This window comes from Sus scrofa, chromosome 9 (assembly GCF_054392235.1).
Source record: "Sus scrofa isolate SSC_HxYL_T2T_F1_AM1 chromosome 9, Sscrofa_HxYL_maternal_Yorkshire_Landrace_v2.0, whole genome shotgun sequence".
NCBI classification, from domain to species: Eukaryota; Metazoa; Chordata; class Mammalia; order Artiodactyla; family Suidae; genus Sus; species Sus scrofa.
This window is the reverse complement of record NC_139391.1, coordinates 41,625,705-41,650,701: the sequence shown is the minus strand read 5'-3', so window position 1 is coordinate 41,650,701 and position 24,997 is coordinate 41,625,705. Positions and strand designations below refer to the sequence as shown.

General features: G+C 37.9%; 1 protein-coding gene across 1 annotated transcript in view; it reads right to left on the bottom strand.

Annotated features, from left to right (window-relative positions):
- Positions 1 to 24,997, bottom strand: part of HTR3B (5-hydroxytryptamine receptor 3B) — a 47,698-nt gene extending 22,701 nt beyond the window's left edge. Inside the window, exons 1-3 of the mRNA XM_021062866.2 lie at positions 24,931 to 24,997; positions 21,375 to 21,470; positions 16,459 to 16,619 (exon numbers count right to left, since the gene is read on the bottom strand). Of these exons, the coding sequence (XP_020918525.2) occupies positions 16,459 to 16,619; positions 21,375 to 21,470; positions 24,931 to 24,997 (324 nt within the window). The remainder of the gene's footprint in view (positions 1 to 16,458; positions 16,620 to 21,374; positions 21,471 to 24,930) is intronic.

The following is a 24,997-nucleotide window of genomic DNA, read 5'->3' as shown; positions in this document are numbered from 1 at the left end:
CCGCAACCTCATGGTTCCTAGTCGGATTCGTTAACCACTGCGCCACGACGGGAACTCCCCTTAAAATTTTAAATATAAAGTTACCTATATGACCTAGCAATTCCACTTCTAAGTGAATAATCAAGAGACTTGACAAAAAAAAATTAAAAAAAAAAAAAAAAAAAAAAAAGGAGTTCCCGTCGAGGCGCAGTGGTTAACGAATCCGACTAGGAACCATGAGGTTGCGGGTTCGGTCCCTGCCCTTGCTCAGTGGGTTAACGATCCGGCGTTGCCGTGAGCTGTGGTGTAGGTTGCAGACGCGGCTCGGATTCTGCGTTGCTGTGGCTCTGGCGTAGGCCGGTGGCTACGGCTCCGATTCGACCCCTAGCCTGGGAACCTCCATATGCCGCAGGAGCGGCCCAAGAAATAGCAACAACAACAACAACAAAAAGACAAAAGACAAAAAAAAATTAAAAAAAAAAAAAAAAAAAGAGACTTGAAAACCTAAGTCCACACACACACATACACACACACACACACACACACACACAGACACACACACACACACACACACACACACATAAACCCTGTACAGAAAACAAACAAACAAACCTGTACAGGAATGTTCCTAGCGGCCCTACTGATGATGTCAAAAGCAGAAATAACCCAAAATCTATCCACTGATGAATCAATAAAATGCGGCATTATATAACCATTCAATAGAATATTTTTTAGCACACAACAGTAATGAAATAAGATATATGCTACAACATGGAACCTTGAAAACATTATGCTAAATGGAAGAATTCAGTCACAAAAGGCCATTTATTGTATGATACTGTTTATATGAAATGTCTAGAGTAGACAAATTTATAGAGATCAAAAGTGTTTGCCTAGGATTGGTGGGGGTGAGATGCAGGAGGTGACTGCTAACGGTATGAGCGCTCTTTCTGAAGTGCGGAAATGTTCTGAAATTAGATAGCAATGTTGGTTGCGCAACTCTGTGAATACACTAAAGCCACTGAGCATATCCTTTTTAAAAACAAATTTTATGGCCACACCTGCGGCCAGGGATTCTTAACCTACTGTGCCATAGCTGTTAACTCCTGAAGTGTATTTTAAATGGATGAATTTTGTGGTTAGTTATATCTCAATAAAGCTGCCATTTAAAAAAATGTATTAATAATGAGGAATTCCTGTTGTGGCTCAGTGGGTTAAGGACACGAAATTGTCTCCATGAGGATGCAAGTTTGATCCATGGCCTTGCTCAGTGGGTTAGGGATCTGGTGTTGCCACAAGCTGCTCCACAGGTTGCAGATGCGGCTTCCTCAGCTGCAGCTCTGATTCGACCCCGGACCAGGAACTTCCATATGCAGCATGTGTGGCCATAAAAAGAGAAAAAAAAAAGACGAAAAAGGTATTAATAAAGGAAAAGGAAACCATTTTCGAAGACATTTCCAGGGAATTTATAAGAAGTGTGATACAAATACTGATAAAACCATTCCTTTCCATGTATAATCCATCATTAAAAAATTACATTATTTGAACAGAATAGGAGGCAAGGAAAATCCAAGACAAAAACATGTTAAATAAAATGGGTAGGAATTCCCTGGTGGCTCAGCAGGTTAATGTTCTGGCATTGTCACCGCTGTGGCTGAGGTTTGATACTTGGCCCAGGAGTTTCCGCATGCAATGGCATAGCCAAAATAAATAAATTTAAATAAAATGTGTAAAACATTTCACCTGCTGATTTTGGTTCAAACCTAAGGGGTCATTTAAATAACCTTTGTATTTCTATAGTATTTAGTATAATACCAATTTCAGTAAAATAACAGAGTTGGGTAATTACGCCATGGATGCAAATAGCAGCTCCATTTTCCTCCCCATAACAAGGTATATTAAATTAATTATCCAGTCAATTTTCCAAACATATCAAAAATATATAATTTTTGTGCACAGGGTCAAGACGATCACTCTCTTCAATCCAGGCTGGGGGTGGGGGTGGGTAGGGAGGCGCCATTGATCATTACTCCTTGTGAGGGGTGCACCTGGAATGCAGCACTCAGACTGTATAGGCGTACTCAGGGTGGCATCATTTGAAAGAGAAACAACAAACTTTTTAAAGTCCCCCCCCCACTTTGCAATCAAGAAAGCAAGTTCTACTGGATAAAGAACTCTAGGTACCTGGAGAAAGAAGGGACTCTGCACAGATACAGTGACCCTGCTTTAGAGGTTCAACAAAAGCTAGTCTGAGTGAACTTGCTTTAGAGATTTTTTTTTCTTTTTTTTTTTTTTGTCTTTTTGCCATTTCCTGGGCCACTCCCATGGCATATAGAGGTTCCCAGGCTAGGGGTCTAATCGGAGCTGTAGCCACCAGCCTACGCCAGAGCCACAGCAACGTGGGATCTGAGCCGCGTCTGCAACCTACACCACAGCTCACGGCAACGCCGGATCCTTAACCCACTGAGCAAGGGCAGGGACCGAACCCACAACCTCATGGTTCCTATCAGATTCGTTAACCACTGCACCACAACAGGAACCCCTCAACAGATTTTTAAGAACTTCAAATCGATCCTTGGGAAAGGCAGGTTTTAAAGTCCCTTAGTCTCCTCGAGCGATTGGTTCCAGAATTCCCTTGGATACCAAAATCCATAGATTCTCAAGTCTCTTATATACAAAATGGAGAAGTATTTGCATATAACCTGTACATATCCTCCCATATACTTTAAATCATCTCTAGATTACTCATAATACCCAAAACAATGCAAATGTAAACAGTTGTTGGTGCATGCTGGGGGGAGGGGGCAGGGAATGGTTGGGGGTTTATAGATGCAAACTGTTACATTTAGAATGGAAAACAATAAAGTCCTACTGTGTAGCACAGAAGGCTATACCTAATCTAGAATGATCATGATGGAGAATAATATTTTAAAAAAATAAAGAACGTATATGTTAAAAAAAAAAGTTGGTGCACGACAAATTCAAGTTTTGCTTTTTGGAACTTTCTGGAATTTTTAAAAAAATATATATTTTTGATGCACAGTTGGTTCAATCTGCAAATGCGGAGGCCAAGGAAATGGAGGACTGACTGTACAAAGCGAAAACACTGAATTCACAAGTATTTGCCCAAGGAACAGCTTGGAGGAGATACAGAGGGGACTCCCAGCCAAGATCGTTCTGCAGGACTCATAGCAGTTAAAAAAAGACCTCTACTGGAGTTCCCTGGTGGTTCAGCAGGTTAAGGATCTGGCATTTTCGCTGCTGTGGCTCAGGTTTGATGCCTGGCCTCGGAACCTTTGCATGCCACAGGCATGGCCAAAACAAAACAAGACAAAAACCACCACTACTGAGAGCTCAGGGTCACGTGACACCATTTTCTTCCAAGTTTACTGGCTGAGAGAGCATGAAATAGATCATGTCTCACCCACAAAAGCAGGAAAAGCTCAGTTCTATGCTTAGTTGCCATCAATGAAGGTTCCCAATAATAGGGGGGAAAAAGTCCAAAATGCAGTTTCTATCACAGGGAAATAGAACTTTTAATTGCTCTTTCACAACAAACATACTTTTATATATATGAATTGTCCCAACCTTTCTTTGTCACTGTCACACCAAGTTGTGAATGTATCATGTGGCTGGGAAGGAAAGTCTGTCTGTCTTAGTGTTTCATTGTCACCGTCATTTTACCTGGTTGGTTCCTTTTCACTGCCGTGTTGATGCCTTAGCTTGTTTTTCTCTTCCTGCCCAGTCCTTTGTCATGTTACATGTAACAATAATGTTAAGAATTTTTTTCCCTAACATCTTATGGGGGTGTCTGAGAGGATTCGTCATTCAGCCCTAAAGAACACAATGTCAAAAAAGAAGTTTGAGGCTAAAACTGAAATCTTTTTTTGTCAAGAGAAACAAGTTTCTCAATGCCAGCTGGTGAACATAATTGGTTCTCTGGTGGCATTATTCACAGCTTTTCCCTCTGTGTATATCTCTCTCTCTTTTTTCTTTAGATACCTTCCATCTTGCTTGTTAAAAGCAAAGGATATTTTAGAGAATTGGAATTCATTAGTCTTCCTAACAGAGGGAGTCTATTTAGATCTAAATTGGTGGTTAGCAAATATACAGATAATTCCCGCACATTCTTATTTATCTTTCCCAGTTCCAAAGACTATAGAAACAGATGCCTCAACGTCTGGCTGGGAGGCTCTAGTCAATGGACTGGAATACAAAGGTATCTGGGATTCGGAATTGACAAAACTCAATAGAAACAAATTGAAACTCTTCACTGTTGAGTAGATTATCTCTATAATCAGATTTCCCTAAGGTACTCATAATACCCAGAAATTCTAAGGCAGGACTGTAGTCTTTCATGTAAACAAAACAGGAGGCAAAACATTATAATGGAAGCGAGGTGATGAAAGCTGGGCTGAAAGCTCTTCACTCCAAACAAAAGTTGCCAGCAGTTCAGCTGCTGGCAGATGCAACCAACAAATTATCTATTCACATTGGGAGTGTCCTTGTCTGAGCTGAATCTGTGAGTGATTTTATCAAGTCCTTCAAATCAGCCCTTACCTCTAGAAGGAACTTTAGGATTAGCCCACTTGAATGTAATAGAGACATTTGCAAAGCATATTAGACTAAGTCATTTATAAAGATGATCCTAGAATTGTACTCATATATCTTAATTGGTTAGAGAAATATCTACCCATATCTTTGAAATAAGATATACTGTTCTGCATATTGAGGGAAATATGAACATGAGTTAAAATAATCCTTCCTTCAAGTAGCTATTAATAAACTAGGGTATGTGATATTTTAACAGATAATTACATGCATTAAGAAGTATACATACTTCATTGGATTTAAAAGAGGAAGACATTGCTCTCAGTTTGGAGAACTGAGAAGAATTTCTTTTAGGGGCTGAGATTTAAGGACTATGTTATTTTACAGATGGAGAATGAAAAGGAAGACATTCAGTGGAGGAAATAATAGAATGAATAGCAATAGAGGCAAGAGCAAGAAGGAATCCAGGTCCATTGTAGCACTGAGTACATGTAGAAGATAAAGTTAAGACTATAGATGAGAATAAAACTAGAGGGATGGAATATAGGATTTTTCCATATTTCTGAAAGCAAATTTTTCATGTCCAATAAAATGTCTAACACATTCTTATAAAAAATTACTATATTCCACAACAATGAACAAAGGCATATTTTAAAAAAATAACAGTATTCTCCTTACCTACCATAACGAGTATGATTTTTTTTTCTTTTACTGGGGTAGGAGAGAAGAGTTACATTAAAAGTTATATATACATATATATACACACACACACATATATATGTATGACTGGGTCAATTTACTGTACAGTAGAAACTGGCACAACACTGTAAATCAACAATACTTGAATACAAAAATTTTCAATTTGATGTAGTCATTCCAAGGGAAAACATTAATATAAAGACTTTACTCCTTTTCCTTATCTCCAAATAAGCCTCTAATGCAAAGTCTAAGCAATTTTACTTTTTTTTATAGTTGATTTACAATGTTCTGTTCATTTCTGCTGTACAGCAAAGTGACCCAGTCATACATATATACATACATTCTTTTCCTCACATTATCTTCTCTCATGTTCCATCACAAGTGACTAAATATAGTTTCCTGTGCTATACAGCAGGATCTCATTGCTTATCCACTCCAAATGCAATAGTTTGCATCTACTAACCCCAAACTCCCAGTCCATCCCACTCACTCCCCCTTTCCCTTGGTAACCACAAGTCTGTTCTCCATGTCCATGAGTTTGTTTCTTTTCTGTAGTTAGGTTCATTTGTGCCATATATTAGAATCCAGATACAACTGATATCATATGGTATTTGTTTCTCTCTTTCTGACTTACTTCACTTAGTATGAGAATCTCTAGTTGCATCCATGTTGCTACAAACAGCATTATTTTGTTCTTTTTACGGTTGAGTAGTAGTCCATTGTGTATATATACCACATCTTCCTAATCCATTCATCTGTGTGGACATTTAGGTTCTTCCCATGTCTTGGCTATTGTGAATAGTGCTGCAATAACATAGGGGTGCATGTATCTTTTTCAATGAAAGTTTTGTCCAGATATATGCCCAGGAGTGACATTGCTGGGTCACATGGTAGTTCCATATTTAGTTTTCTGCAGTATCTCCATACTGTTTTCCATAGTGGTTTTACCAATTTACCTTCCCACCAACAGTGAAGGAGGATACCCTTTTCTTCACACCCTCTCCAGCGTCTGCTATTTAATTTTACTTTATCTTAATGAATATGAAGTCAGATAGCAGAAGGATGGAGACAGACCCAGAAATCTGTCTTCATCTCTTACTCAAGGTGGATTATATCTCTGCCCTGGAGTTTCATAGAACATGGTTCACGTTGCGTCTTTATTCAAATCATGCTTTTCTTATTGCACAATGTCTAATAAACAATATAGACATAATAACCCACCGACCACTAAATAGCAAGGACTAATATCTCCTAAGTAGGTTAAGATACAGCTCCAGAAAATTGCCTCCAAAATTCTAGCTCAATATTCAAATAGAAAAGAGGAGTTTCCACTGTGGCATAACAGGATCAGTGGCATCTTGAGAGGACTGGAATGCAGGTTCAATCCCCAGCCTGGCACAGTGAGTTAAGGACCTGGTATTGACACAGCTGAGGCTTAGGTTGCAACTACGGCTCGGATCTCATCCCAGGCCAAGAAACTCCATGTGCCGTGGGGCATCCAAAAAAAAAAAGGAAAGAAAGAAAAATAAATAAAATTAGAAAAGAGATTTAAAGGAGTTGTCTAATGGAGCTTTGTGTAAGACTAGGTTTTTCGAAGTGTAAGGGTGGGCACATTCTGGCACTGAATTAAACAATATTTTCTAGGACCTTAGATATAGTACTTTTACTAGTGTGAGTGGGAAAACAAAGCTGAGAAACATGAAATTGTTTGCTAAAAGGGGGATTTTTCTGTGTTCCATTTAAATATATCTGCTTATGATGAAATGAGTAGGGGGTTTATCTAAGCTAGAGGAAAAGTATGCTAAAATATCTTGCATGAGAGAAAAAAACAGCAATTAAACCCTGTTATAACAGAAAAATTATACTTTTAGTTTCAAAGTATTTTTCATCAATTTCAATACTTGATTCTCAAAAAATCAGAGCCTATGATTCGTAATGCAGCACTAAGATATTAACATAGAAAAACACCTCCATTAAAATAAACTAAAGAGAAATTATTAAATTATTTTAACAAAGTACATTAAAATAATAGCATTGTACTGTAGGGCATATTACGTATGTAAATGTAAGGGGAACAGGTAAATGGAATTTTACTATTATAAGATCTGTATATTTTATATGAAGTATAACAACATTAATTCTAAGTACACTGTATTTAAGTTAATGATGGGTATGGAAATTCCTAAAATAATATCCAAAAATAATGCATAGAGGGACTGTACAAAAGCCAATTTGATTTTAGAGGAACTAAAATCAAATATTAAAAAATATTTAATTTCCCAATATAAGGCAGGATAAGAAGAGCAGAAAACAGATGAGATAACTAAAAAACAAATAGCAAAATGGTACTGGTAAAAGGACAAAAGACTTCAGTTAAAATGCATAGATTGACAGGTTAAAGTAGCACTATCCTGAAATACTACTTGGCAACAAAAAGGAGTGAACTATTGATACACATAACAACTTGGATGAACATAAAGGGATTTATACTGAAAGAAAGAGGCCATCCTGAAAGGTAACATAGTATATGGTTCCATTTACATAATATTCTTGAAATAACACAATTATAAAGATGGGGAAGAGATTTATTAGTTGCCAGGGGTTAGGGATTATTAAGAAGAAAGGACTATGGTTATAAAGAAAGAACCAGGGAGCCCTAGTGATGATGATTGCATAGGTGATGTAGTAGTAGTGGTGGTTACACAAAGCAGCACATATGATACAATTACAGAGAAGTGCACATACACACACAAAAATGAGCACATGTAAAACAGAAGAAATCTGTGTATTGCACCAATATTAATTTTCTAGTATTGCTATTTATGCAAGATGTTGACACTGGGGGGCATTGGGCAAAGGGTACACAGAACCTCTCTAGAAATTTATTTGCCGCTTCCCGTAAATTTATAATTATTTCAAAATAAAAAGTTGGAATAAAGAAGCACAAGACCAAACTACAGGTTCTTTCTAAGAAATGACTTTGAATACAATGTCACAGAAGTTGAAAATAAAATAAAATTAAATTAAATTAAAATAAAATAAAACAATAAAATTTAAAAAATTTCTAAAAAGGATGGCAAAATATATACCATGTAAAAAGTAAGCGTGAGGAGTTCCCGTCGTGGCGCAGTGGTTAACGAATCCGACTAGGAACCATGAGGTTGCGGGTTCGATCCCTGCCCTTGCTCAGTGGGTCGGGGTTCTGGCATTGCCGTGAGCTGTGGTGTAGGTTGCAGACGCAGCTCGGATCCCGCGTTGCTGTGGCTCTGGCGTAGGCTGGAGACTACAGCTCCGATCCGACCGCTAGCCTGGGAACCTCCATATGCCACAGGAGCGGTGCAAGAAATGGCAAAAAGACAAAAAGACAAAAAAAAAAAAAAAAAAAAAAAGAAAGCGTGAGGAATTTCTGTCATGGCTCAGTGGTTAATGAATCTAACTAGCATCCGTTACGACGCAGGTTCGAATCCCTGGCCTTGCTCAGCAGGTTAAGGATCTGGCATTGCCATGAGCTGTGGTATAGGTCGCAGATGCGGCTTGGATCCTGTATTGCTGTGGTTGTGGCGTGGACCGGCAGCTATAGCTCTGATTCAACCCTTAGTCTGGGAACATTCACATGCCACTGGTGCAGCCCTGAAAAGCAAAAAAAAAAAACCCAAACAAACAAACAAACAAAAAAAAAAAAAAAAAAAGAAAAAACAAAATTTCAAGGAAAAGAATAGTACCAGAGATAAAGAAGAGTATTTCGTAATGGCAAAGGGTTCTGCTTATCAGGAAAACATACAATCTTTACTGTGTATGCATCTAATAACAGCAGAAAAATAGCCAAACCACAGCTATAGTTGGGGATTTTAATATATCTCTCTCTGAAATTATTAGAACAACTGCAAAAGATTTAGGTCACAGAAGATTTAAACACATTTATTGAATTGATATTTATATAACAGTGCACCCTTCTATTCAACATTGTACAAGTTTGAGCCAGTGAAATAGGCAATAAAAGGAAAGAAAAGACACAAAAAATCTAAGTCTACAAAAAAGACCCCCAAATTAATAAGAGATAGCAGGGTCACAGGATTCAAGGCCAATATGTATAAATCAGTTGTATTTTTGTATGATAGCAACAAACATAAACCCAAACCTAGAACACCATTTATAATAGCATAAAAATGTGAAATACCTAGGGATAAATTTAACCAGATACAGGTAAAACAGCAAAAATACTGAACATTATGAGAAGGAATTAGTGAACTAGACAAATGGAGAGATACACTGTAATCAGGGATTGGAAGCTTACTGTTAAGACCTTGATTCTCAAATTGTTCTATAGATTTAAAGCAACCTCAACAAAAAAATTTGGCAGTTTTTAAAATAGAACTTGATGAATTGATTCTTAAACTTATATGGAAATGCAAAGTACCTAGAAGAGTCAAAACAATTTAATTTAATTTATTTATTTATTTATTTATTTATTGCTTTCTTTTAGGGCCATACTCATGGCATATGGAAGTTCCCAGGCTAGGGGTCAAGTCAGAGCTGTCCAGATCCAAGCCAAGTCTGCAACCTACACCACAGCTCACAACAACGCTGGATCCTTAATCCACTGAGTGAGGCCAGGGATCAAACCAGCGTTCTCATGAATGCTAGTCATATTAGTTTCCAGAGCCACGGAACTCCCCAAAACAATTTTAAAACAAAAGAATAAGGTCGTAAGACTCATATTATCTGATTTCAAGACTTCTATAATGCACAGTAACTGACACCGTGTATTGGTATAAGGAGAAATATATTCATTAGTTGGACATAATAGAATCTAGAAATAGATCAAAACTATACAAAGAATGCTTGCAACCCAATAAGATAATAACAAACCCTATGTTTTAGGAAGTAGAAGATTTGAGCAACTATTTTATTTAAAAAGATGTAGTTGGCAAATAAGCACAAGGAAAGATGTTCAATATCATTAGTCTTCAGGGAAATAAAAGTTTAAAACCACATTGAGATACCACCACAAATTTACTAGAATGGTTAAAATTGAAAGAGATTGACTATCAAGTGCTGGTGATCTCATATATTGCACTTTGTGGAATGTAAAATGATACAGCTACTTTGGAAAACAGTTTATCAGCTTCCTATAAAGTTAAATATAGATTTATAAAACTCAGCAATCCCACACTTAAGTATTTATTCAATAGAAGTGAAAACATATGAAGATTTCTGCAGTGAATTTATTCATAGTTGCCCCAATTTGGAAATAACCCACATCACATGTGTAACAACTGGTAAACAGATGAACAAACTGCAGTACATCTGTACAGTGGAATACTAATACTGATACATGCAACAACATAACACAGATGGATCTCAATGGCATTATTCTAAGTGAAGGAAGCCAAAAACAAACAGTTAAAAAAACAAAAAGTGGGAAAAAAAAAAAAGCCAGAGTTCCCATGTGGCTCAGAGGGTTAAGTATCTGGTGTTGTCACTGAAGAGGCTTGGGTTGTGCTATGGCATGGATTTAATCCCTCACCTGGGAACTTCTGCCAAAAATCCCCAAAACGAAGAGTACAATATAATATGATTCCATTTATATGGCATTTAGAAAAGCAAAACTATAGGGAGAAAAATAAAACTTGTGGTTAGCAGAGACTGGGGCTATGGGGAAGGGTTATATATAATTTATATTTTGAATTTTAAAATGCATCAAAATTTCATAAGATGCAGTTAAATTAGTGCTCAGCGGGAAGTTGATAACTTTAGATGCTTGCATTGGAAAAGAAAAGAGGTTTGAAATCAATGATACAACTTTCCACTTTAAGAAACTAGATAAAGGACAAATCAAATGCACAGTAAGTAGGAGAAAGAAACTAAAGATAAGAGCAGATATCAGTGAAACAGAAAACAATAAAAAAATACAAAGCCAATATTTGGTTCCATAAAGAAATAAATTGATAAACAACGGGCAATATTGGTCAAAGGAAAGCAAGAGAAAACACAAATTACTAATATGAGAAATGAAAGAGGCAGTATCACTGGAGAGCCTTTGGACATTAAAATAATTAAAAGGGACTATTATGAACAAATATATTTGATACTTTAGTGAAACAGACAAATTCCATGAAAAATGCAAAGTACCAAACTAACACAGGAAGAAATAGAAAATTTGAACATTCCTATACATGTTAATGAAATTGAATTTATATTTAAACACCTTTCCAAACAATTTATATTTAAATACCTTTAAATTTTTTTTTTTTTTCGTCTTTTCAGGGCCACATATGGAGGTTCCCAGGCTAGGGGTCTAATCGGAGCTGTAGCCTCTGGGCTACACCACAGCCACAGAAACTCGGGATCCGAGCCGTGTCTTCGACCTAGACCACAACTCATAGCAATGCCGGCTCCTTAACCCACTGAGCAAGGCCAGGGATGGAACCTGCAACCTCATGGTTCCTAGTCAGATTTGTTTCTGCTGTGCCACAACAGGAACTCCTATTTAAATACCTTTAAAGAAAACTCCAGTCCCAAATAGTTTTACTGGTGAATTCTATCAAACATTAGGGAAGGAAATTATCCATATTACACAGCTCTTTTAGAAAATAGAAGAGGGAACATTGTTCAACTAGTTTTATAAAGCCACCATAGCCCTGATACCAAAATAAGACAAATACATTACAAGAAATGAAACTATAGGAGTTCCTGTCGTGGCGCAGTGGTTAACGAATCCAACTAGGAACAATGGGGTTGCGGGTTCGGTCCCTGGCCTTGCTCAGTGGGTTGACGATCCAGCGTTGCCATCAGCTGTGGTGTAGGTTGCAGATGCGGCTCGGATCCTGAGTCGCTGTGGCTCTGGTGTGGGCCGGAGGCTACAGCTCCGATTGGACCCCTAGCCTGGGAACCTCCATATGCCGCAGGAGCGGCCCTAGAAAAGGCAAAAAGACCAAAAAAAAGAAAAGAAATGAAACTATAGCCCAATACTCCTCATTAGCACAGATGCAATCTATAGTAAGTAGGGATTCAAATACAGAAATATATAAAAAGGATATCAAGATCAAGTGGGGTTTATTCTAGCAATGCAGGGTAGGTTTAGCATTTGAAAATCAATAAAAAATTATTTACCATATTTACTGCATAAAACAGACAAATCATATGATCATTCAAATTGACTGAGGAAAAATATCTGATATAATTCAATATCATTCATGATTTTAAAAATATCTATCAGCATACAAGAAGAGGGGATTTTCTTCAACCTGATAAAGATTATCTATGAAAAATCTATTGCTAGCATCATACTTAATGGTGAAGGAATTTTCCCTGAGAATGGGAACATATGAGGATGTCTGCTCTCACCACGTCCATTAACATTGTAGTAGAGATCTTAGGCAATGCAATAAGACAAGATAAGAAAAATAAAGGGCACATAGATTAGAAAGGAAGAAGTAAAACTATTAGCAGATGACATGACTGTATATGTAGAAAATAATCTACAAAAAAATACTAGAATTAGTAAGTGAATTTTGCAAGGCCACAGGACACAAAGTCAACATATAAAATCCTATTTCTTTATAATGACAATGAATAAACAGAACATTTTAAATATTAAGTAATATTTACAGCAGCATCAAAAATAATTTGGGATAAGTTTAATAGGAATATATATAAAATCTCTACATTGAACATTATAAAACACTGCTGAAGACCCAAATAAGTGAAAAGATACACAATATTCAAATATTGGAAAGTTCAATATTGTTAAAATGCCAATTCTCCCCTAAATTTCTCTGTGGATCCCACTTTCTAAACAAACTGCCAGCAGGTTTTCTTAAAAAAATGAAAATTGAGGAGTTCCCATTGTGGTGCAGCAGAAACGAACCCGACTAGTATCCTACAGTTTGATCCCTGGCATCACTCAGGGATCCAGTATTGCCGAGAGCTGTGGTGTAGGTCAAAAACATGGCTCAGAATCCACGTTTCTGCTGTGAGCCACACGAGATCCTGCTGAGTAGCATCGAGAACTATGTCTAGATACTTATATTGCAACAGAACAAAGGGTGGGGAAAAAAATGTATACATGTAAGAGTAACTTGGTCCCCATGCTATACAGCGGGGAAAAAAAAAAAAAAGATTGCACTATCAGTATCAGTTACTATTGTGTACTAACATAATAAATATCGACTTATCAAATAAAAAAAAAAAAAAAGAATCCACGTTTCTGTGGCTGTGCTGTAGGCCGGCAGCTGTAGCTCTGACTTGACCCCTAGCCTGGGAACCTCCATATGCTGTGTGTGGCCCTACAAAGCAAAAAAAGAAAGAAAAAGAAAATTGACAAGCTCATTATATAATTTATGTAGAAGAGGTCCTAAAAAGCCAAGCTATATATTTTTTATTTAATGATTTTTATTTTTTCTATTATAGCTGGTTTACATTAAACTATCTTTAAAATGAAGCATAAAGTTCAAGGATTTACACTATTTGATTTCAAGAAAAATAGTCTGACACTTATCAGTTCACTTAATTTTCAACTAAGATACCAAAACAATTCAAAGGGGAAGGAAAAGTCTTTTCAAAAAATAGTGCAGAAATGGAGTTCCCATTGTGGCTCAAGGGTTAACGAACTTGACTAGCATTCATGAGGACGCAGGTTTGATTCCTGGCCTCGCTCAGTGGGTTAAGGATCTGGCGTTGCTGTGGCTGTGGTGTAGGCCAGCGGCTACAGCTCTGATTCGACCCCTAGCCTGGGAACCTCCATATGCCACCAGTGCAGTCCTAAAAGACAAAAAAAAAAAAAAAAAAAAAATTATGGAACAAATCCTTTCTAAATGCAAAAACAAACCAACAAACAAAAAAACCCCACAAAACAACAGCAAAACTCTTGACCTATAACTCACACCATTACAAAAATTAATTCTCAATAAATCATAGTACTAAATCTAAGGAGCTAAACTGTAACTCTTCTGAAAGAAAATACAAGAAAATGCTTTGGAGTTCCCGTCGTGGTGCAGTGGTTAACGAATCCGACTAGGAACCATGAGGTTGCGGGTTCGGTCCCTGCCCTTGCTCAGTGGGTTAAGGATCCAGCGTTGCCGTGAGCTGTGGTGTAGGTTGCAGACACAGCTAGGATCCCTCGTTGCTGTGGCTCTGGTGTAGGCCAGTGGCTACAGCTCCGACTGGACCCCTAGCCTGGGAACTCCATATGCCATGAGAGCAGCCCAAGAAAATGGCAAAAAGACAAAAAAAAAAAAGAGAGAGAGAGAGAGAGAGAGACACATGTTAGTGAGGATGTGGAAACACTGGAACACTTGTACACTGCCAGTGGGAACACAAAATGGTGCATTTGCTATGCAGGAACATAGATAGTATGGAGGTTCCTCAAAAAAAAAAAAAAAATGCTTTGGTGAACCTAGAGTGGTAAAGATTTCTTAGAGGGTAGTAGGAAAACACTAAACATAAATAAAGAATTGTTTTTTAAAAATGGACTTCATTAAAATTTAAAACTTCTGTTCATCATAAGACCCGTTAGGAAAATGAGTAGGCAAGCCACAGACTGAGACCAAACATTCGCAATACATAGGTGACAAAGGATTTGTGACCAGAATATGTAAGCAGTTCCTATAAATCTATAATAAAAGGCAACCAACACAATAAAAAAATAGGAAAAGACTTAAACAGATTCTCCACAAAGGAAGATAATAAGTGGGCAATAAGTACATAAAAAAGAGCCCCTAATTCTTAGCCATAGGAAATATAAAGAAAAACCACAATGAAATACCCCTACACTCTTAGCAGAATGGCTAAAATAAAAAGATGATAACACCTAATACTGGTGAAGATGTGGGTAAATGGGAACTCTCATAGGTGATGGGTGAGAGTGTATAATCACTTTGTAAATCAGTCTGGCAGTTTCTAATTTAATGTTCATCTATCCTATAAGAAGTAGCAGTTATTTCACGTCCAGGTTTTACCTAAGAGAAATAAAAACATGTGTACACTAAAAGACTTCTACAGAAATTTCATAGCAGCTTTATTCATAATATCCTAACACTGGAAACAACCCAAATGCTTATCAACAGAAGAATGGATAAACACATCATGGTACAGACATAACCAAATACTACTTTTCAGTAAAAAAGAAAAACTACTGATAGGCATAACAACACGAACGAACCTCAAAAACTTTATGCTGAGTAAAAAATTCAGACCCAATAGAGCACACACAACAAATTTTCATTCATATGAAGTTCTAGAACAGGCAAAAATAATCTATGATGAAGGGAATCAAACAGGGGTTATCTCTGTGGATGGAGGGGATGGTGGCTGACTGGAAAGGAAATGGGGGGATCTCTCTGGGGTGATGGAAAGGTGAGATGGATTGACAGGGTTATGAATTATATGGGTGCATACAATCATCAAAACTCATTGGACTGTACCTTAAGATCTGTGCATTTCAATATCTGCCTATTATACCTCAATTAGAAAACAATTTTGAGAAGCAAATTGAAAAACAATTGGGGTCACTTTAACAAAATAAGCTCGGTAAAGTCTGCTTTTAAAAGAAATCAAAGTCAATCTGGTATCTATTGATATTGAAGACTTTGAAATTTAAGAAAAAGTAGAAAAAAGAAGCAGAGATAATTATATGGGCCGGCATCTACTAAGGGCTTAGTAGAGTCTTCTGCTAGCTGCTTTACATGCATTTTCTCATTGAATTCCCACAACAATGCTTTTTTCAGACATAGTAGGAAAGACGTGCTTTAATAAACAAATCTTCCTATCATCTTTAGCAAATACCTGAGGTATAAAGTTTCTTTAAAGCCCAGGATGCCAAGGCACATTTTTCTCATTTTAAGTGGCAATAAGTGGCAGATGTTTCATAAACCTACTATTATCACTGAGAAATGTGAACCGTAGAAAATAACACCTATTACCACTTTTGGTTTCAACAATAACTCATAAAATGTGTATTGTCATCTATGACCACAATTCTTAAAACATTTTCTTCTGTGAAATTCATATATTTAGATTATCTAACCCTCACAATGTAAACCGGGGACTAGAAAGCATGATTTGCCTAGCAAATATTTACCCCAGATTCACTGCTAAGATGAGCCTAGAACAACTTCTCTATCAGCACAATGAGGGTCTCAAGACTTCTAGACCCCTGCGTAAATAGCAGGTAGTTTTACAAAAGAAAATGAGAAGACTAAGAGTTACTAAAGGATGATCTGTCCTTACCACATCCAACACAGCGTGGACAAACACATCCAGGTATACAGTGGTGGCCTGCGTCCAGTTGTGAACTGGCCTCACTTCCTTGTGATATTTTTGTAACAGCTGCTTGGTGAGCTGATGTAGAGTAGAACTCCTGGGACGAGGGTAATCTATGGCCAGGATTCCTGGAAAAGAAAACTGTTATCATGAGGATAAAAGGAAGAGAAACGTAGCATCCTTAGGAGACTTCAGACTGCTCAGGACTTGGTGGCTACTAGCAGAATATAGTTTTCAGTGCACCCTGATCTGCTTAAGTTCATAGCCAGTTGGTAGGCTTTTCGGCAGACACTTATTTAAAGTAAGCTGGGAGGAGTTCCCACTGTGGCACAGGGGTTAAAGGATCCAGCATAGGTTGCAGCTATGGCTTGGATTCAATCCCTGGCCTGGGAACTTCCATATGCCATGGGTGTGGCCACAAAAAATAAATAAAATAAAGTAAGCTGGGTGTTCCCTGGTGGCATATCAGGTTAAGGATCCAGAGCTATCACTGCTATGGCTTGGGTCCCTGCTGTTGCGCAGGTTCAGTCCCTGGCCTGGGAGCTTCCTCATGCCCAGGCGAGACCAAAAAGAAAAAAATAATAATAAAGTATAAACTGCTAACATAGAACATAAACATGGTTACTGAACAGGAAAGGGAGGAGGAGGGATAAATTAGGAGTTTGGGATTAACGGATACACACTATTATACATAAAATAGATAAACAACAAGGACCTAACTGTATAGCACAGGGAACTATATTCAATATCTTGTAATAATCTATAATGGAAAAGAATTTGAAAAAGAATATATATGTATAACTGAATCATTTTTGTGTATACCTAAAACACTGTAAATAAACCATACTTCAATTAAAACTGTTTTTTAAAAATAAAGTAAGCTGATGGCCCAAGTGCCCAATGGAGAAATCCCATTGTAAAGAAAAATAAATCAACCCCATCTCAGAGGAAGCAAACTGCACCTACATTTCTATTTTTGCAGCAATCTTACATTTGGAGACAACATCCTTTCTTTATTCCTGTATCACCCCCTCCTGGTACATAGGAGGAAACTTCCAATGTACTTAGCCAAAACTTAACTTTATCTTTGAATTTTTCTTTCGATTTTCCATTTGTAATCCAAAATTACCTAGGAAAACTGGAGCAGAAACATGGTCAAAACTGTGAACCCAAATATCTGTGTGGATTTCTAAATAATGGGATTCCAGTTCATATTTTCTCCTCTAAAATATATCCATTTTGTCCCTCTGTCCGTCTTAAAATGCACTTGTCAGAATTTGTCCCTCTGTCCGTCTTAAAATGCACTTGTCAGAAAATGAGATCTTATTTGGGCAAAATTCTCTGTGGTTCCAGGGAACCATTTCCTACAATTCAGGAATCTTGATTGGTGTTGAGGCTGGGGGAGGCCAGGGGAAAGGAAGCAAGAGAAATGAGCACCAGCAATTGGAAGTGACAAATCTGTGAGGGCTTTCTCGGAATTGCAAAAAGATATTTTGTTCACCAGCTTCGCCGGCCCCTGGGGAATTCAAAGCTTCGCTAAGTCATTGGACTGAAGAAAATTGCACACCTCCTACCACATGGCGTGAGTGAAATCTAACTGGAGCGTCCTGCACGGGAATTCACCTCAGCTCTCAGCGGTTTTGATGGTTATTTTGATGAGCTGCTGACAGTACGAGGGATCCAGCAGGTAACTGTAAATGAGATATCTTCTCCCCATGCGACAATCCTGTTGATACCCATTTCTTTATGAATGATGCTGTGTCACTTGCCGCCATAGGCAGCAATTTCTATGATTTATCAATGTCAGTGTGACCAAAATGCTAACGACGGTGCTGGAGGTGCAATTCCAGACTCATTGTGGGCAGTGGAATATTCACTCATTACCATCCGAGCTGGGAATCTAATGACCCTTTCACCTCCCTAACTATTCAGTCCACAAAACGCTGGAAGTGGCAGCCGCTATTCAGGCGTGCAGGACTAAGGTGGGGGCCTTGCTCACATCAGGCCTCATCTTCAGTTTTTTGTGAACTGTGATTGTCAAAAAAGGTGCTGCGAATCTCTCTCCTGAGGTTGTTTCTTGCTGGCAAACCCCAGAGGAGAGAAATCTGGAGCCCAAAGTAAAGCGGGTGACCTTGGCTTTGGGCAGCTTCATGTTTACGTTGCTTGGACGCTCCCAATCCAAGCCCCAGTCGGGGAAACACTGAAATGTGCGTGTTTCAACACAGGAAACGACCTGAGTCAGAGTTAAGGTATAATTCTGAGACATGAGTGTGTGCTCCCTGCACCCTCTGCTGCCACAAACTCAAACTCCCCTCTGATTCCTTTGCTAGGAAACAACCCATAGGTCCCCTGTGGATGAACACCTATTTTCTAGAGTGTGTCAAAGTCTTTGGGTAAAAAGAGAATGTTCTGGAAGCTGGAAATAGGAACAAAAGAGAAACAGGCAGTGATGGGAGAAAAATAGGGAGCACATGGAAGTGTGCTTAAATCAACTACGGGGGAAAGAGTTCTTTGTGTAAAATGGGAAGAAATAATAAATTACATTTCTACTATGAATGCAAATTTGCCTGAGGAGAAAGATCAATTACAGAAGAGAGATTAAGGATTTAAGTGACCATTAATTAACGGTAAATTATGCCCCTTGAAAGCTAATGTGACATTCACACAAGCACTAAATGACTCACAGTTCAGTAATGTTTCAACAGACACTGATGGAAGCTATCAACAGACCCAGGAAAGATTCCTCACCAGTACTGCCTCCTTGAATGCTAATAATCAGCTTCGAATAATTCACTTGTAAGATTTCTGGAAAGTGAAATGTTTTAGGAACTGAGCTGTGAAGCACTTTTAGGTGAAGAGAGATTTTTAGAAGATAAGAATACAGTAGAACAATTCCTTTCTTTTCCTTGTTTCCATGAAATACACACACCTACCTATCTTAAAGTGTTCTGGGCACTTTGATGAGAAGAACTATTTTTGCTTTCGTGAGCATATCATCTTTAGGATTATAACAGAGTTATACATTTATCTGAGAGGTTACAAGGAAAGAGAGACTTAGGTTGTGGTACTGTTGAATATCTAATCCTGATTAAATAATGTGCTGTATGCTAGGTGCTGGGCCAAGAGCCCTTTACATGAACTATCTCATTTAACTTCTGCAGGAGCTTGATGAGAGAAGCACTCTACAGCCCTCTGTGGAGCCACTTACAGGTGTGGGACTATAGGCTTGGTGAGGTTAGTACTGCGGAAGATCACACAGCTTGCAAGAGAAGAGCCTGGAATTGAAACAAGACTGATCTGGACCCAAAGGCCAAGATTTTACAGTGACTGTTTCTGAGAATATTAGCCCATTGTTATTTTCTGTGTCTGTATATTTTCAGGTTGATGATATCTTACATTTTCCTTGCACATTACAATTTCATAGTGTCATCTTATTTGGTCTTCATGTATATACAAAACAGTTAACTTCCAGGGAAACAGAATCTCTAAGAGGTTAATTGACTTGCCCAGGGTCACAAGGCTGATGAGTCATGTGGGAAGAACTAAATGGTTTTAATCCAGGCCTCCTACCCCAGCAAACTGCCTCCTGGGTGCTTCTGTGAATTAGTGGTGGGTTAAGAGCTCCTAAATTTACAAATTATCTTTGTATGAACCCAGTAAAAATTCCAAAGCATGAATTTTTCTGCAACAAATGTTCTCATTATGATTTATGGTCAAGCACTGATTATGAGACACTATTAAAACACTTTCTCTGCCACACTTAGAACAAAAATCAAGCGTAATACAAAACATTAGAAAGAGAAATCATTAAGAAGGATTTCTTCTGTTTTCTAACCTTCATTTTTCTATTTTATCTTACTTAGTTTAATGTTCACAATTATTTTCTGCTAAGAAACCCATTTGGCATTTAATGAAATTTCCTCTGTTTTCATTTTTATAATTAAGATATGCTTTTATCCTTTAAATTCAACATTCAGGATTTTTATACTTTAATGATAAGTGGCTATTTTTCTTCTCTACCCAATAAAAAAATCATTTCCAGCTGCTTGGCTACCAAATTCCTTCCTCATCTCAATGATTGACTCATTTCACTTCCAGTTATATTTTAAAACATGGAAATTCAGATACAAGTTCTAGGAGAATCCTCCAGAAAATGTAATGTTGGGAAACACCAGCATAAATATAAATTTTTGACTGTACCCTAACTCAAATGGTTTAATTCAGTAAAGTTAATACTGGCACCATGGAAGTTTAGTTCCAGACATTTGGGAAAAAAATACATTTGGGAAAAAAATGAATATATATATATATGTATATATTAGTTTCAAAGTATTTTAAAAGGGAATTGTACACTCAAAACTATAGAGCTCATCTTTAGAGAAACACTTGTCACCCCTACAGACTTTGTATGGCAGGATGTAAAGTCTCCAATACCAAAGTGACATCCAGGTATCTGTAGCCATGATGGATCCAAGAAGTCTCTCTCTGGGCTACTACGAAAAGCCAAGACTATTCTGGATAATAAAAATACACTATTCAGACATAAAACTAAATCTGAAAAAGAATGCCCCAAATTCTCAATGTCAATTTTGGCAAAGAGAGCTTGATTTCTAAAGAAGCAGAGATTTATTCACAATTGTAACATTTCAGAGCGGACTATCAAGCTATGTCTAAGGCCCCACCGTGTGGGCCTATATGTATGTGCATCTATAATTACAGGAGCAAAGTCATAACCAATTGTTGGTCTTCATGTAGCTTCACAGGACTGGCATTTTACATATGGTGAATAAACACAAGCTCTTGGGAGGTGTTATACAGCACAATGTAGAAAAACTGTATCTCTAGCTGTATTCAATGCCTAGGAAAAACATGAAAGGACTCACCTGAGGCGGCTGCCAAGACAAAGGGCCACAGAGGAGACATGGCACTTGCCAGTGTTCCCCGGGAACGTCCGGAAGACGAGAAACACAACTTGCCTCCTGGAGGAAATGCCACTCAGTTTCTCCTCAAAGAAATCCTTTCCACTCCATTCTTGCCTGCCAGTTTCTGCTGTCCTTGCTGGTGCTATTTTGTAAGCACTAAATGGGACCAAAGGCTATACCAGCACCACACAAATGTTTTGGACTTGATGCCATTGCAATACCCCTTAACTTCCCCATTTGGTCTGCCCCAGCATCAGATCATGGCCAACATTTCAATTTCCCTGACAGGAGAGAGCTAAGTGAATAATGTAATCTTAGAGGAGCCCCTAAGGAGGGGAAATTCCACACTAATATGATTTCCTTTACAGCCTTTACCTTAGGCAATGCTCTTGCTGACATTCAGGACACTAATTTCATTAATAATTGAGATCCAAATAGCTGTTCTAAATCAGACTTGTGCAGTAACATCTTCAGCATTTGACAATGATTATTGGGCTCTTGAATTACACAAAGCTAATGGAAACCTGGTATTGTTAAATGAGCAGCAACTGCTTAGAGTAGGAAGAGTGCTTTTTGTTTTTCCTAAGCCTCTTTCATTAAAAGAAACATTGATTTTTGATAAATAGAAATACTTCTTAAATTCTCACTGCCCACAGTTCAGAAAGTAACTACATAAGAGAGGATAGTCTAGGCTTATTGAAGATGAAAATTACTGAAGTTTAACATCGTTCAATAAAAATATTTTTTCATTTTTTGATTAAGCCCCATTCACTCTTCATTATTAAGGAAAAAGATGCATCATTCTACATAACTCTACCTTCCATTGGTAGACACCTAGATGCTCTAGAAACAGAAATTAAATTTCATACCACTTCTAGCATCTGCCAGCTTTTTATTATAAATCAAATGTAGAGGCACAGGTTTGAGAGACGTTTTCACAGAACAAATTGATGGGGGGGACCTGCTCTCCTAATTATTTGGGTCCCTTTGTTTAGAATCTATGAAGCTCTCTTTTTAATTTTCATCTATCCATAAAAGCCTGAATGGTGTCCCACTATTGGTGAAAGGAGTTACCAGTATGGAAAGGGAGAAAACTAGGATGACCCCTGTGGTGTTGAGTTGGTTTAGGAAGTATCATTGTGAACTCTTGGTTTTCAATACATGTAGCTAAATAAATACAAATATAAATGTGTGTGTACATGTGTTCATACGTGCATATATTCCTAGCTCTGTCCACTACAGGGCCTGGGAGCAGGGACGCGCCAACAGCAATGAGTACACCTAACACCCAGATCTTGGTCTCTAAATAGCATACCTACCTATAAGGAAAAAATGGAGAAATGTGTGATGCCTCAGGGCTGCAAAGTAGAAGAAGAGCCTAGATCTCCTTCTTGTATCATAAAGTAGTGCCAAAAGAATGGTGGGGGTGGGATAAAAGGACACAGCTTAAAGGGACTCCCATTGACCAAATCTGTGAGCATCAAAATCAATAATGATGACAAAGAATTATAATCCAGGAAACAGAATAATAATCCACGAGTCCATCCTGATTAAAATAAAGAGATGAATAGGAAGAAGAGAAAGCTTTTTCCCTTAGAGTGCCAACTAATAAATGTAGAATAAATAATGGAATCTTTAGAGTGAGAAATTAATTCACTCAAGAAACATCAATGGGGGATAAAAATGAGTTGGCGAAAGTCTGATGAGGATCAGTATATTTACACAAAATATTAATTACAAAGTTAAAAATCTTTCAGTGGAGAAGTCTGGCAGACAAACCTTAATCAAATGATGAAAATTAGCATCACCAGCCATGGGAGTTGTACATCACGAGATAGGAATTGAGAAGATATGGAAGCCCTCCATAAATTCATAACTTGACTCTATCCAGGTTGAAACCTCATATTGTGGGACATTCTACAAAAAAGCAGGCATATAATTTTTTAAAGTGTCAGGCTATGAAAGTTAAAGAAAGACTGAAAAACTGTATCAAACAAAAGGACATTAAAGAGACCAGACAACTCAATGTAATGTATGATTCTACGGTGGATCCTTTTGTTACCAAAGAACATTTGGATACCATGTAGTATCACCTATATAGGGATCTAAAATATGGCACAAATAAACCCATCTACAGAACAGAAACAGACTCAAAGACATAGAGAAGAGACCTGTGGTTGCCAACAGGGAGGGGGAGGGAGTGGGATGGATGGGGAATTTGGGGTTAGTAGATACAAACTATTACATGCAGAATGGATAAGCAATAAAGTCCTGCTCTAAAGCACAGGGAACTATACTCCATTACCTGGGATACAACATGTTGGAACATAGTATGAGAAAAAGAATGTATATCTACATATATATATATATATGAATGAATATATATATTCATTTTACTGTACAGCAGAAATTGGCACAACACTGTAAATCAACTATACTTTAGTAAAATAAATAAATAAATAAATAAATAAAAGAACATTTGAGGGAGAAGTGGTGAACTCAATGGGGTCTGCAGAAGACACCAGAGTAACAGAGCGATGTTGATTTCTGATTTTGATTGTATGGAGATTATGTAAAACAACGCCCTCTTTATAAGAATAACACCACCTACACAAAGATGAACCGTCATCACATTGGCAACAAACTCTCAAAAGGCTGGTGGGTGGTGGAGAGATCTTTCTTCCAATTTTGCCGCATTTTCAAATATTCAGAAGAAAAAGGAAGAAATGAAACATAACCTGGCAGAGGACATCTGATACAAAGTCATGGAAAGTTGGACAAACACCCTTTAAAGAGGGTGGCCAAAAAAGTGAGGCTTCATCAAGAGGTAAGACCACCAAGGATTGATCCAGCCATCAAAGTCCCATCCCTGCCTCTCTGCACTGCAAACTGTTCCGTCTACCTGTGAGATGAATTAGGACAGGGGAAAGGCAAGCTGCAGGGAGCAGAGCCCCTTTTTACAGGCAGGGAACACAGAAGCTTGCCTTTATGCAAAGGTTTAATTGAGACGATAATTGACATTATCTTCTTGCCACACATTTTAGTAAGCCCTGGCTCTAAGTCTGAGCTCCTGGGACATGCGGCCCACCCTTTCATCTCACTTTCTCACGTGCCCATCTGTTACTGGAAGGCCATTGCTAATGGTGTGGAATACAGGTACATTACGACCTTCCCTGGCTAATTTAACAGCAGTCTGGTGATCCTGCCCATTGCGGCACTTTATTGGCAGATGAATTCCGCCAAGATAGGAAAGGTTTGTGTGACTGACTTGTCTTCAAAGTGGTTTACATACAGATGCTTCCTGATTTTTCCAAGATCGCCCTGCTCTACACCACCAACTGGCTCAGAGCTTTCTTTTCCTGACCTTACTGTCCTGTCTGGTTTGTTTACTTTGTGCCTTCACATTTGGTATTCCTTGTTCAACCTTTAATTCTCCATGAAATACTGACTTCTCACTCCTTAAATTCAGCACTTTTTACACACATTGATTCTTATAATCCATTATCAAAGATTTTACCTCCCTTAGACATCTCTTTAGGAAAGATGAGTGCAGGGTGAACCCCATTCAGGTCCTTCAAACACAT